Source organism: Moschus berezovskii, chromosome 12 (genome assembly GCF_049115385.1).
Source record: "Moschus berezovskii isolate FMDL1 chromosome 12, NW_MosBer_1.0, whole genome shotgun sequence".
Classification (NCBI taxonomy): domain Eukaryota; kingdom Metazoa; phylum Chordata; class Mammalia; order Artiodactyla; family Moschidae; genus Moschus; species Moschus berezovskii.
This window is the reverse complement of record NC_142471.1, coordinates 52,719,048-52,735,071: the sequence shown is the minus strand read 5'-3', so window position 1 is coordinate 52,735,071 and position 16,024 is coordinate 52,719,048. Positions and strand designations below refer to the sequence as shown.

The 16,024-nt window shown below is 36.6% G+C and overlaps 1 protein-coding gene across 5 annotated transcripts in view; it reads left to right on the top strand.

Annotated features, from left to right (window-relative positions):
• PRKG1 (protein kinase cGMP-dependent 1) overlaps window positions 1-16,024 on the top strand; it is a 1,472,222-nt gene that overhangs the window by 1,398,545 nt on the left and 57,653 nt on the right. For 4 of the 5 annotated variants that reach the window (XM_055425188.2, XM_055425187.2, XM_055425186.2 and 1 more), the window contains one exon: window positions 13,221-13,317. In XM_055425188.2, coding sequence (XP_055281163.1) covers window positions 13,221-13,317 — 97 coding nt within the window. Of the gene's footprint in view, window positions 1-12,094; window positions 13,120-13,220; window positions 13,318-16,024 lie in introns of those variants that run through there. The other variant, XM_088842113.1, reaches the window with a different exon arrangement.

The following is a 16,024-nucleotide window of genomic DNA, read 5'->3' as shown; positions in this document are numbered from 1 at the left end:
GATGCTAGATATAGTCTCATTTGTTATGTCACCTAAGAAAGGTCTTCCTGAACAAATTGTCCAGCAGTACTCTAAACTGTGATATTTAAGATTAGACAGATAGTATAAACTTCTGCTCCCTATATATAAATATATTCTAGACAAACTTGACAAGGCCTGCAAGTGTAATGTTGGCAGCCTGAAACTTAAAACTGCAGTAATTCTTATTGCTGATTTTTCTTTTTTACATCTTTATTTTCTAATTAGCAAGTAACGCTCTAGAAATAATCATGTTTACTGAAACTATTTTAAATCTTGTATCTTACATTAAACATAGATTTGAGCCTTATTTCAGCTTCATACATAGGCTGGAACACAATTTATAGACATGAAAATAGTTAACTTTGTGCAAGTAAAATAACTCACTTACATCAATGTCATCTTGTGGCCCATGCTAGTGACTTGATTCTCCACAGACTTCAGCAAGAAAGGCCGGTAGGAATCCAGTTTCTGAAATAGGTATCAATGTAACAGTGGATGTGTTGGCACCAGAATGTCAGTGTATTAACTTTTTAAAAGATAAAACCCCACAGACTAACTCACACACTCTCCCTATCACCTATTTTCTATTACTTCTCTGAAGTGGTATCTTTATGCAAATAGCATGATAGTATAATTTCATTATTACTGAAATTTCCCTTGCAGTCAGTGAAAATAAACACTACAAAGAATAGATTTCCTCAATTTGAAATTATTTCTCTCATATTTTATATATTGTATATATTTATACTGAAGTTTAAGTTCCATCTGTTTTTCCTATACCTAGCCACATACCACAAGTTGTATAGAAAGGATGAAACTCTGATTCCTCAGCTTCCTGAAGGAAAGTCCCCTGTTCTCTGCAGCCCCATCCTATGAATCCACCAATTTCCTTCTAGTTCACTTTGCTTGACTCCTGCTCACAGGTGCCAAGACACAGGACACAAGTTCCTAAGTTCAGGTCATCAATGTCCTGTTCTGAAGGGGAAGAAGAAAGGTTTTCTGTCCTCTGTCTGCACCGCTGTCATTTTGGTAAAGTTATAAGAAGGCAAATCAGACAGAATCCAATTAGACACTGTTCTCTGAACACAATAAGTGAACATCCAACATCCAGATCATTAAACCTAGTAGAGAGAGGGAAGTCAAAGTGATGCTCTCATCACAAGTATAGCTTGTTCTCTTGTCAAAAGACCTTGCAAAGCCAGATTAATCCACCAAGATTGTGTGAATTTGGTTAGCTGCTAACTCCTGAGAGAAAATCTAGTAATTTATTCGATGAGGAAAAGTAGGTCATAAAAAGAGAATTGAATATAGTGTATGACCAAGATGTCAGCTCTGTCCCTTGAAAATCTGTAAGGAAAAGGAAGTCAAATATGGAAAAAAATATTCTCTACCCTGATGGTGGGAAAGATTGAGGGCAGGAGGAGAAGGGGATGACAGAGGATGAGATAGTTGGATGGCATCATCGATTCAATGGACATGAGTTTGGGTAAACTCTGGGAGTGGGTGATGGACAGGGAAGCCTGGTGTGCTGCAGTTCATGGGGTCACAAAGAGTCGGCCATGACTGAGCGACTGAGCTGAACTGAACTGAACCTGTTAAGGGGTATAAAGAGTAACTATAACAGGCCTAAATGTCCCTCCCAATTTCTTTCATTTCACACTATTATTTATTAACTATAAAAAATAAAAATGATATAGTGCTATTCAATTATATTTATACAAGTGTCAAGTAAGGAGCTTTACCATGTGGTAAGATACATCAAATGCATCATTTTTATTTTAAGTACACAGTTCTGCAACTTCCTATTGAAAGAATTCACTTAGTATCCTATGCAATCTGTTAGTATGTAGGTAGTCCTCTTTTAAAACCATTGTGAAAAGCACAAAATATGACCAATATGTGTTAACTCAGGAGTGAAGTTCCATTTACGTGTTACAGCAGTGTTTATTTCAATTACATTTTAATGGAGTATAGTTGCTTTACAATGTGTTTTTACTGTACAGTGAAGTGAGTCAGCTATAGGTATACATGTATCTTCTCTTTTTTGTTTCTTTCCCATTGAGGTCAACACAGAGCACTGAGTAGATTTCCCTGTGCAATGCAGTAGGTTCTCATTAGTGTCTGTTTTATACATAGCAGCAGTAGTGTATACACATCCATCCCAATCTTCCAATTCACCCCACCCACCATCAGTTCAGTTCAGTTCAGTTGCTCAATAGCAGTATACTAAACCAACAGCATAGCTAGAGTGAAATTTGATTAATTCTGGACATCCATGACAACTGTGGCATGTACTCAGAGAAACAATTACTGTAACGACTCTATACCCTCATAAAAAAGAGGCAGTGATAGGAGGATAATGAGTTGTTCCACCATTATCTCTCCACTCCTATCATTTGTGTAAAACTGTATGGAAAGATACTAGTTTTGAGTATTGTAGCCATCTGTGCTAATCCTAACCAGTATATTTTATGATGATACTTTTGAATTATTGAGCAGAAACCTCAGCAGTGTGGAAATGTAGAATACCTTTGTAAAGTTAATTCGTTTTGAGGGGGACACATTTATAAGGTCAAAATTATGGAGAAGACCACATTGTAATACAGTCCTTTTGTATTTGTTGGTTTCTGTAAGTATGTACTCTGTTAAAGACTACACAGTTATTATCTTAGCCAGATGATCAAGGTCTGAGTCATTAGTGATAAACCATATAGATAGCATATATCCTTGATATGATGTAATAAAAATGGCACTTGACCTCTATGGTCTTCATCCCCTAAAACTTAGAACTTGAGTGAAATAATGAGAAAAACATCAAATAAGTCAGAATTGAGAAATATTCTACAAAACACCTGACTGGTACTGCTCAAAACTGTCAAGGTCATCATGAACGAGGCAAGTCTGGGAAACTTAGCATAGCCAAAGAGAATCTAAGGAGACATAGTAGTTAAATGTAACATGGATGGGCTCCTGGAACAGAAAAAGGTCATTAGGTAAAACCCAAGAAAATCTGAACAAAATATGGAAATCATTTTTTTAAGCCTCAAGCCCTATAGTTTGCTTTATTATTCAGCTGTATTGGCTGCAGCATAGAACAATGCCAGATTTTACATCTAGATGGCAATGACTTGATAACAAATAGGTGGCATTCCCTGAGCCTTCATTTCCTAAATGCATAATCACTGTTACTGAACTATGTGACATGGCAAAATTTTTGCTCAGTTTTCTTCTTTTCCATTTAATATTCTCTCTACTAAGAAAAAGACATACCAGCTTTCCCTCTGTCAAAAATGGGTGGTATTCTCCAAGACCACTTGAGAATAACTGCTTAGAACTATGGATACATTTCCCTGTGATACTTGTATCCTTTGTAATAGATGTCTGTCACATATGTATCAAATTGATCATTAGCCTTGATATTAAGAGCTGTATAGACACATCTATTAACCTTACTTTAATGTATTAATAGCTGGTCCAAAATCCTACCATTGTATCAAGGTCTGTTTTTAACTCAACCCATAATTCTGATGCGAATCCTGGGTGACAGGGCATCTCTGGTATATTACAGAGTTATGGGGAAATGCATTAACAGTTCTATTTTGAACATCAAGATGTATCTTGACCAACTGGTGAGTCAGGGGTCTTCTGCCTACTTGTTGCTGAGAGCAAGACTCCCTTAAACAAAAACTGTAATGTTTATTGAAATGAGAGCTTCAGGAGTCAGGGATTAGAGAGCAGGATTGGTGCACAAAAGAGGCAAAAGAGAAGCTGTGGGAACCAAGACTGTGTGTCAAGTGTGTATTTCCCAGAATGAAAAGGCTGCAAGTGAACTTTATAGACCTGTCTAGTACAAACCCTTCATTTTACAGAAATGGGAATGTGTTGCTCAGGCTTGGTCCTGGGCCAACTCCTGATCACTTCTTTTCCTATATTCCTAGAGGTCTGGGAGAGTGGCTTCTAGTCTCATTTTCTTCTTGCCACACACTGAATCTTACTGCCTTCTCTTCCTTTGGCTTGCTGTGACCACAACCACATCCCCAAGCCTCTTGCTCTGACGTTCATGTAGAATCCTTCAGAATTACAGGGGAGCCATGAAAATTGAGGTACATAGCAAAGGTCCTGAATTTAGAAGTAAAAGCTGACCCCTGGTGTTCATTTAAGTCTTACCTAATCGTTCTGTTCCTAGTTCAGTCTTCTGACTGATCCCTTGATAAAGATTATAATTAAGACTAATTATGATTCATGGGGTCACAAAGAGTTGGACACAACTGAGCGACTGAACTGAACTGAACTGAACTGAACTGAATGACATTGAACTAAGCTTAAAATTTCTCTTATTTATGTCAATATTTAAACCCTATATAAAAATAATGGATAAGAAAAGGCAAAGAGCTCTTAATTTGGGGGTAGAAAAGATATTTTTATATTTGAGGAAAAAACTTGGGCTGTCTTTACCCATCCCTTCTTTAGAAATGTCATCTATGACAAACACTATCCTCATGGAAATTGGAGGCAAGTCCTGCTGTAGTAAATATTTACTCCGGAGTGGCAAGAGGCATTAAGTGAGGATAGAGATGCTTTCCACAGGCAGAGGGGTTGGAGCAGTGAAGGCAGAAATAATCATTTTTACCTACCTCCCTTCCCTTAAACTTCAACTTCCTGGCCTTTGCTGTGCCAGTCTGGACCATCCTAGTCCATAAAAGTGAAAAGTGAAAGTGAAGTCGCTTATTCGTGTCTGACTCATTGCAACCCCATGGACTGTAGCCTACCAGACTTCTCCGTCCATGGGGTTTTCCAGGCCAGAATACTGGAGTGGGTTGCCATTTCCTTCTCCAGGGGATCTTTCCCACCCAGGGATCGAACCCAGGTCTCCCGCATTATGGGCAGGTGCTTTACCCTCTGAGCCACCAAAGAAGCCCTAGTCCATATTCAGAAGCAAAAGCCTCAGAATGAGATTCTGAGACATAGGAAAGGAAGAAGGAGGGATGTTAATATGCACTGAGATGAGAGAAAACTTCCTCAGGTTACTAGTCTCTGATGGCTGTCTACTTACATGAAAGAAATACTATGCTGGCATAACTTTGGAGACTGCATGCTTTTCTTCTTTGAATACATACATGCAAGTATCTGAATTCTCTAAATAAAAAATAATAATTGCTGAATAACTAAATAAATAACTTTATTATGGGCTAGTGACTGTTTAAGTAACAATCACCAATAAGAAGAAAATCTTTAATTCCTTTCTTGCTAGTTTTTTTATGGCAATATATATTTATTTTGGCCCTTATTTCAGAAAAATAAAAATTCCTTTCAAATTACTATACAGGCTTTCTTTAAAAACGGAATAACTAGAAATGCATGATAGTCAATATATTTCAAGCTCACGCTAGGTAGCTTATTCCTCATCTTTCACAAATGCAGCTCTAATGTTTGGATTTTTAAAACTTTTCTCTTGAGCAGCAGTATACTTTCATTCTGAGTCCTTTTATTTAATCAGAGCACACACACCCATAGGCTACATCAAAGACAAGAGGGCATCAGTGCTCAGATAGGAGTCACATTCTTGATGTAAATGTGTAACAAAATAGTATATTATTTAAATATATTTTATAACTTATATGTTTGCCTTTATTTTACAAGTACCAGAATTAAAAAAAAAAAAACTGTAATGATGAAATCAGATAGTAAAAAGGATTACATATAGTAAGTCAAAATGCCAGTCACTTATGCCTGCATCTTTGTGACCATGGCTAAGTCAATTACTATCTCTGGACTTAGTTCTTTCATTTTTTTTAAATGTGAAGGTTGGATGAGAGGACCTCCAAGTGGTGTTGATCTAGATTTTGAACCATGATAGTATCTTACTACTTTGAAATAAAAGCATCTTTAAAGTTGTCTGATTCTCTATCTTGTTTAAGATGAGATTAAATTTTAGAGAATAAGTGTAAATATGCTACAATGTGAAACATGCCCAAGTTTTTAGTTCTAATTCTTCTAGTGCTTAATTACTGAAATCAATCAATTATCAGCAGCTGGTCTACCCAGTTACAAAATAAAAGTAAAAATATTTGTTATCCCATCTTCACAGAGAATCAGGAAGGATAAATTAAATGAGAGTCATTTTAGAGTCCTTGGAAGAAAGTGCTTCCTAAATGAAAAAAAAAACTTGCATTACTATCATTCTTATTAGGCAGCAGATATGAGTAATGCAATTTTCCTGTGTATTCCTGTTGGCTGTATCTTCTCAAGGGAATGAATTTGAAAAATAAGTAGAACTACTTCATAGCTAAAGTACTTAAAAAAAAAAAAAGACTTTTCTGAAAAAAACCCACAATTTTGAAAGTACAGAAAGCAAACTAATGCTATCTTAAATTCCCTGAAGAAGAGATTACACCTTCTGGAGAAAACTGACATAATGAAATACTTTATATTCATTAAGTTACTTTCAAACTTTTTATTTCTTCAAGTTTTTGCCACTACTGCTAAAAGACAGTGACTATACCTGCATACTTTGCTGCTGCTGCTAAGTCACTTCAGTCGTGTCCGACTCTGTGTGACCCCATAGACGGAAGTCCACCAGGCTCCCCTGTCCCTGCCAGACAAATTAAAAATCATTTCTTTTTATTTAGAAGTATATGAATAGGGTTTCTAATGTTTAAAGAGTTTTTTTCCCCAAAAACTTATGGTAATAATAGATCTTTATAAAAATGTTATTTGAAAAACATTATTTCAACAGGAAATAACTCCCTATTAAACCTTAAAAAATAAAATAGTTCACAGTTTTCTAATGAAGTCAGAAGATTCTGCTTTTAAAGTTAGTTTAACAACAAGACTTTCAAATAAAACAATTATATTAATAGATGACTGATGACTTGCTTATAGATTTAAGGACTATCCATTTTTCTTTTAGTGACTAAGCTTATTTAATTCCAAACATTTTAGAATCAGGGAATAGGACATGTAGTAACTATGTTCATATTCACAAAATGTTAATGTAGCGCAATGAGGCGATAGTCCCAGTAGTTTATACCCAAATCACATCTGTGTTAAATAAGTATTATTGGTCCAGTTTTCAATTCTGTTTTCTCTGTATATATAGTTAATGTCTGGCTGAATTTGTATTTACTCTTCAAGATCCAAAAATTAATGCACCAAGTTTTATTAAATCAGGAATTCAGTTCAGTTCAGTCGCTCAGTCGTGTCCGACTCTCCGCGACCCCATGAATCACAGCACGCCAGGCCTCCCTGTCCATCACCAACTCCCGGAGTTCACTCAAACTCATGTCCACAGAGTCGGTGATGCCATCCAGCCATCTCATTCTCGGTCGTCCCCTTCTCCTCCCGCCCCCAACCCTTCCCAGCATCAGAGTCTTTTCCAGTGAGTCAACTCGTCGCATGAGGTGGCCAAAGTATTGCAGTTTCAGCTTTAGCATCAGTCCTTCCAATGAACACTCAGGATCGATCTCCCTTAGAATGGACTGGTTGGATCTCCTTGCGGTACAAGGGACTCTCAAGAGTCTTCTCCAACACCACAGTTCAAAAGCATCAATTCTTCAGCGATCAGCTTTCTTCACAGTCCAACTCTCACATCCATACATGACCACGGGAAAAACCATAGCCTTGACTAGACGGACCTTTGTTGGCAAAGTAATGTCTCTGCTTTTTAATATAATATCAAGGTTGATCATAACTTTCCTTCCAAGGAGCAAGCGTCTTTTAATTTCATGGCTGCAATCAGCATCTGCAGTGATTTTGGAGCCCAAAAAAAGTCTGACACTGTTTCCACTGTTTTTCCATCTATTTCCCATGAAGTGATGGGACCAGATGCCATGATCTTTGTTTTCTGAATGTTGAGCTTCAAGCCAACCATTACTTCCTAAAATCCTATGTACCAAAGTGTTTATTCAGTAGATGGCCAGCATTATAGCTTGCATGTGTCCTAGACCAGGTATATATTTTGTGCTTAAGGCTAACTGTTGAAGATTTCTTACCTCCTTTAACTATTTCTGTAAATGTCTATTTATAGGTATTAATGTTCTTTGATCACATAAAAAGTGAAAGGATTCCTAGGCATTCATCTGAACATTTAAGTAAGCTCAGATTCTGACTGTATCTATACAACTCCTCCCTATTTACTTAAGTGTACGTTGATACTTTTACAAAGGCCTAAATGTTGAAGAATTCATGATTTGGAAGTATTAAGTCACCAGCAGAGTCAGAATCACAAGTCATGAGCTTCTATTTGTAGGCTAGGATGTGCTCTTGCATTATTTTTAAGTCAAGCATAGACATTGTCTGCTTGAATCTCATCTTACCTATTAAAAGTTATAGAATAAAAAACTTAGTCATAGATGAGAGTTCATGTGTATTAACTGAAACACTTTATAGATTCCCCCAAAGTCTGATAAAACTAAACTCAAAAACAGGAAATAAAAAATTTACCCAAGAGGGTATAGTACAGGCAAGCAGTGGTGACTGATCTGCATGTGGGTTAAAATATACTAGGATTCTGTTTGATTTTCCTTGGAGACACTTAACAGTAGACTTCTGAAACAGATTTAAATTATAGATTTTGCTAGAGTAAATACGGCCACACTAGCCTTTTGTTTCACTGTCTTTTAGTTACTGGCTTTTGTATCCCATCTGGATGTCCCTTTGGATTCTTGGACCTTACTTTCAGAATGGACCTACTATTGTTTGCTTTGTAAATTAACACTGAGCCATTTCTGCTATTGCAGTATCAACATGAAGATAAAATTTTAAGTTTCATACGTTTTTATACTGGGTTGTACTTTGTTTTTGGTATTAAGAAGAGACGTTTGCTTCTTAATAATACTGGTCAGTCATAAAGACTAGAACCCAATTCTGTTATCTTGAAATAATGACCAAGTTGATTCACAGACCTATGGCAACAGCAAGAAAAAATTATAAAAAATAAAGGACATCTGAATCTTACTCTTGATTTGTATAAGCTGGTGATATTGGAAGAGATGTGGTTTTGGATAGAGAAAGATAGGTTAAGATTATTCTAGTATTATTTTTGTTTGTAGATTTTGCATATATGACTTGGTCTCATCATCTTTATACCTGCAGCTTTGCATTCTCATTGCTTTTAGAACTTCCTTTGGTGTATAAGGATAAATGAAAAGAGAAGGTGAAAATGTAGGCAACTTTGTTTCTTTCTAGCAGTTCTTACAAGTTCCATATGTCACTATTTAAAGAGTACCCTGTACAGATGAGTGATTGTGGATTCTGATCATCAAAGCGCCAGGTGAATCATATTGTCAGGCATGTTTAAGAAATGATATATTATCTATTTATCTATATAAATAGATATATTTATATATCTATTTATCTATATTATCTATTACCTATTTCACCCCACACACTTATTCTCTTATTATTGTAGTTATTTTCATGTTGTTAACCTATTTTGAGGGTTTGTAAGCTCCTTGAAGTCACAGAGTATGTCAGTATTTGCACTTTTAAGGAAGAGAATCAATTGCTCTCACCCTGTGTTAAAAAAGTTAATGAATACACTTGTATTCATTTGTTCATTCAATACAGTTGACCTTTGAACAATATGAGGCTAAACTGTGAGGATCCACTGATCTGCAGAATTTTTCAGTAGTAAATACTACATGATGCACTTGGTTGAACCCGCAGATATGGAGCTGCAGATACGGGAAAATTGTGGCTATGGAAGGCCCACTATTAATTATTCACGAGTTTCTGATTGTTGGAGGGTCAGCACCCCTAACCTTTGCACTGTTCAGGGTCAACTGTAAATAATAGTATTATTTTAAAAAATATGTACCTCTAAGTTGAGGAACACTAGAAAATATGCTTCATACTTGCTAGATTTTAAGCAATCAAACACCAGGAATTGTATGCCCTGTTGTTCAGTTGTTCAGTTGTGCCTGACTCTTTACTACCCCATAGACTGCAGCACACTGGGCTTCCCTGTCCTTCACTAGCTCCCGGAATGTGCTCAAACTCATGTCCATCGAGTCAATGATGCCATCAACCATCTCACTCTCTGTAGTCTCCTTCTCCTCCTGCCCTCAATCTTTCTGAGCATCAGGGTCTTTTCCAGGGAGCCGGCTGTTTGCATCAGGTGGCCAAAGTATTAGAGCTTCAGCTTCAGTCCTTCCAAGGAATATTCAGGGTTGCCTTACTGATATGTATTTATGAGAGGGAACTGTCCCTCTCATAAACATTTTTGCACAGATGTAGTTTAGATTTCAGTGAATCTGGGCCTAATTCCTTGGACCTGGTAGACTGCAGTAGTAAGTAAGCTACGAACTCATGCTCCACATTTACGTCCTTTAGATAAAAGATGTTTTATAGGACCAGAGCCATTTACGTAGCCAACTTATTTTGTCTCCTTTGTCATTCATCAACTATAAGGACTGTAAAACATAACTGACGTATTCAAATTATTTTCAAATAATTTCTAAGTAACAAGAAAGAAAGAAAATATCCCTTCACGTTATGAGCTGGAGTGGTTAGACACCTAAAGAAGCTAAATCATCTCTAGTTTGGCTTTTTTACAAAGTTCTCTTCAGATGGTAATTTCCATGTTAAAAAACATAGATATTTATTAAAAAAGGAAAGGTGTAAGAGTCTCCATGATGAAGAGACTAAGAGTAACCTTAAAGAGAAAAAAAAAAAAAAGACATGAAATACTGAGCAACAACAACATTTCCTTGCTTGGAAAAGGAAGTGCTCTGACAGTGTTCTTGTATTCTTTGTCTTCCCCAAAAATCATGACCTGAGGCCAGTAGGAACAGAATGGAGGATTAAGTGCACAATTACCAAATTGCCCCTTCTAAAGGTATTTCACCAACCACTACAAAAAAATTACCCAACTAAAGGAAGTATTTTAAAAATTCACCTAGAAATAATAGCAAAGTAATTAGTAACATTCTGCATTCTGTATATGTCTTTCTTTATCAACGTATTTTTTAAAAACCATGTTAGCCATTACAAAGCTATTGTTCATTCCTATGGTTCTAGGACAACAGGGGTAGGAGTCAAGACCAATTGATAAGAGTCCCCAATACTCTTTCCATGAATGCATCACACTTCAGACTCATTGGAAAACTACTGATTTTCTTGAATCAATTTAATCCAACACAGAATTCTCTGGCTTCTGGAACCTCCTGAGACTTTCAGAGATGTTAGCACTATTGTTCTCAACCCTTAACTCTTCATCAGAATCACCCAGAGTTAGCCAGAGAGCTGTAAAAGTGTATAGATAATGTGATATTTCCAGACATTGCTGATTCACATGACCTGTGGTGGGACCCCTATTAAGTGGTTTCTAGAAGATGCTCAAGGAAGTTCTGATGTGCAGCAAATGGCTGAAAATGACTTGTTTGGATATTTCCAGACTAATTTTACACAGAGCTCAAACATAAGGATGTAGGTGGGTCAATTGTTGGGGGGGGGTGCGCATCTCAGGAGCTGTAAGTAATAACACCATATTGTAAATATATAAAATGGTGTCAGAGTAGTGTGAAACAGTTTACTGCCTTAGTATCTGAGATTTCTAAATCCAGCAAGCACATGGGATATTATTCAAAAACAGTGTCATTAACAATTTGACTGCCAGGAAATGCTTGAACACATACAAACTGTCACTGGGTCTGATCCAAACAGATGTCCCTTTTAGACACCTGTTGGAGTGAACTCTGCCACTGACCCTTTAAATGGGATGGAGTTTTAATTTTCCAAAAGCAGGGACCCAGTTGGAATGCTAGAAATGCACATTTGTTGCTTATGTTCCATTCTAGTAAACCATCTCCTGAAGTATTATGTTGATCTCTTGATTGTGTAGTTAATGAGATAAGTCTACAAATAACATTCAGATTGACTAGCAGTCTTATTTATAGAGGTGTACTGGAAGGAGTTGATTTCCCATAATCAGCTAATAAGGAGAAGACGTGTTATTTTTACCTTCTCATGAGTCTTTCAAGAATTGATGTGTGAAAAACCAGAACTGTCCTCGTAAACTGGGAAACTGTTGAAAGCTCACCTAGAAAGCTATTTTGCATTTCTCCCAAGTCGGGAGTCTGAATTAGTGTTTGATTATAATGGAATAGCTAACATGTTAGCACAGTTTAACACCAAACATGACTGTGGATGATTCTTTCCAAAACCTGACATAAACAAGCTGTGTTCGTATCATTATTTCAGGCACGTTCATCATGTCTATCTATAGCATACTACTGAATCAGGTACTGCCTGGTTGAAGGTCATGGATTACACATAGCTATTCAAATACTTTATTTTTGAGACAGCTGAATTACTCCCTGACCTGACTTTAGTGAGTGGGAGGATCATCTTTATGCCTTCCTGCCCTTTCTAAAAATAGTAGGGCCTTTTAACAAGGAGATATTTTAAGCAGCTCATATTCACTTGTCTCATCAGGAGACACTTATTTTGGCCACTTGCATGTGTCCAATTTGCCTTTTCGAAGAGTTAGACTTTTGAAGGCTAGTCTGTGCTCCTCCACACCATTCATATAAGAAACTGGCAAGCCTAAAGACACTGGGATTACTAGCTGAGAGTCAGTGGGTAGTCACAAACGAAGGAAAGACACTTTTTAGGAATGTGAGTATGCTTCCGAAACCATCCATTTCAGATATTTCCACATCAGTCCTCAGCTTTTTGGATCTGTTTTCATAAAACCTGGCTGTGACTGCACTCCAGAGACCTCAATGATCTTGCTGCTTTTAATAATTAATAGGAGCCACTGCCAGCCTGTGGATAAGGGAACCTAATGAGAAACTGCCATCCTAAACCTGAACGGCAAAAACAAAACCAAGCAAAACCAAACAATCCAAAACAAAACCAAAAAAGAACAACACAAACAATCTGTGCTCATAAGAAGACGCGTAGAAAAACACCGAGATGTAACTCTGATTTGATAACAGGATTTATCAGTCACATGACTGGCATGCAGTGGGTACTTTGTATTTTTCTACTTTGAAAAAACAAGCTCAAATCTAGGTTATTCTGCACAACTGGGACCAAAAAAAATTATGAGTGTGAGAAAACGCGGACTCTAAAAGCAAGATGGAATTTAAGCAGGTAAACCCTGTTTCACAGTCATGTCATTCCGGTACAGTTGTACGTGGTACTCGTGTTTGCACCTCTAAGAAATTTCCATTTTTTCGCATCAAAAACTCCAGATATGAAGCTGAAGCTGCTTTCTTCGCCAACCTGAAGCTGTCTGATTTCAACATCATTGACACCCTTGGAGTTGGAGGTTTCGGACGAGTAGAACTGGTAGGTAATCATTCTTTAAATGCTTTTGAAAGTCCTGTCTTCTTTTTAAAATTTTTTTTCTCCTAAAGATTCTTTTTTCTTCTCTATCTAATCATTCATTACTCTTGTTCCTAAATCCGTACCAATACTTTCATATCAGCATATCAGAGTTTTCAACAAAGTGAACTATATTATGTAATCATTAAACAAAAAATAAACATCAATTTACTTTTTAGAACACCTCTTCATAATAAATGAAAGGTAAACATATTTACTTAATGAGGAATCATAAAGCACTTTTTACCCACCTGAGTTTCTATGATCTTTATTTACTTCCTAAGTTCTGAGCAGTGCTCACTAACTTAATTATGCACTCTATAATCATAATAATTAAAATATAAATGTATGTATATATAAATGGAGATGAGGTATATTTACATGTAGTATATACCAATGCATATAATTATTCTCACCACTGCTTTAAAAATTAAATAAATGGTGCAGTTAATCTGTGATTCTGTATTTATAAGTACTTATTGAGATTACAGTACATATATATATAACTGTATTAGATAATATGGTTTGAATATTTTATATATTTCACACATATTTCTATTTTATGTACATACACATTAAGTGTTAAGATGAAGAAGACATTTTGATCCAAGTTTATACATTAAACACATTGCATCAGTGTGGGGTAAACCAAATGAAAGCATGGTCTATTGTGTCTGTTTAAAATATAAATTTAAAACTGACACATTGCAACAAAAACCAGAAAAAAAATGTGTTCTAGTTGCCGCATTCCAGACTGTGTAGATAAAACCATATTTGAGAATTCGATTAATGTCCACCTCTCCTGAACATGGAGGAGTCCCTGATATTAGACACCAGTACAGTATGTTAGGAACTCCCTGAGACTGTGTACAGTTCAGTAAATAGTTACTGTTGCCATCAGGTGACAGGAGAAATCCCCTTCCATAAAAGTAGTTTGACCCAGTGCTATTTTTTATGTTTGTCCTTTTGTGCGTCAGTAGGGATTTTTGAGTTGGATATTAGACAAGAAGTGTTTAGAGCCATAAGGTATTGCATTGAGCTTGCATTATGCTTCCCTCAACACTGGCTGGAGGAACTACAGTAAAACTGCTTCTGACTTCACTCCTGACTTCTTACTGTGCCTCTGGGGATCCAATATTTTCAGTTATAGGAGTAAAAATCAAGTAAGGGCCTAGGAAGAAAACCTCTTTCTTTTCTGAACCCTGCTAAACTAAAGCAATCTTAGATTTATTTTTCAAAAATATTGATTTTGTGATGAAATATAACTTCGTATAACTGGTGAAGACTTAATGACAGTGTTATATGTGAACATCTTTGCACAGGGGAGTGTTGGGGCATAGAAAAAGCATAGAGCATAGTGCTCCTAACCATGAAGTGTTTATTGCCTGGTGTGTTTATATATATTGTTCTTTGTGTCTAAAACCCTCTCTCTATGAAATAGCATAAAGGACAGAATCTCCTTGATATTAAATTTATGGCTGTTATAGTTTCTTCAATATTATTTTTTAAAGACTTTTACAACAAAAGAGCTATTTTAGTTGACCATAAAAATATCAACATTATAACTGTGGTCTCCTAAGGTCTGATAACTTCCAACTGGGAGCCTTTGAGTTACCAGTGAGATCTTTTATGAAATACAAGATGTTTTTCATAGGATGTTTGAAATATTAGAAATCACTTAAAGACACTGAAACCCCTTCATAATCTGCATAAGCTGCATAATCAAATGCCAAGCTGATAGAGGAAACCTTCTAGAAAATTCCCTCAAAAATGTGAGGAGGCACAACCACCTACCCAATTAAGGAAGGTTTAAAGTGGACAGTTGATAAAGAACCCACCTGCTAATGCAGGAGACGCAAGAGACATAAGTTCAACCCCTGGGTCAGGAAGATCCCCTGGAGAAGGAAATGGCAACCCACTCCAGTAATTTTGCCTGGAAAATCCCATGGACAGAGGAGCCTGGTGGGCTACAGTCCATGGGGTAGCAAACAGTCAGACAGGACTGAATGCACATGCACGTCCATACAAAGTGGGCATATTAAAGGTGATGCAGTTTAAAAAGAAAGAATTTATATGTGTTTGTATGCAAGTGCATGGTTGAGTGTATACATATTTATTATAATCTTCATCCCAGGAGGGAAATCGGAAGTAGTTCACCCTAGCTTTCTTCTCATGGATATTATATTTCACACTTTTACACAAATGTTTGTAGACTAATGGAAATCATATAGGCTATAACTAGGTATAAGGTAAAACTAGTACATCCCAGGTAGAAGGGTATGTCCTTAACCTCTGATGTGATGTCATCTTGTGTAATCTTGCACTTCCCAGAACAAGTGGTATAATCCAAATATCCAAGTTATCCTCACTGTTCAATGAAGACTAACCATTTCAGTGATCACTATTACCCTAGAATCCACTACCCCAGTTCTTACCACTTACTAACTATCCTATAATATTAATTACTGGGTACGAAAAATATTCTTCTCTGTGATGGTTCATTTTAACATGTATTTGGTGATTCCAAAATTAGGAGCTTGGCCTCAACACTTTGACTGCAATTACACATACTGTTGTCATAGCTGATAGGGAATCATGGTGAGGACACTGGTGACCATCTAGGAGACTGTAGTGTCCCGTTAGAGTAGGACTCACACCCTTCATAGGTAGC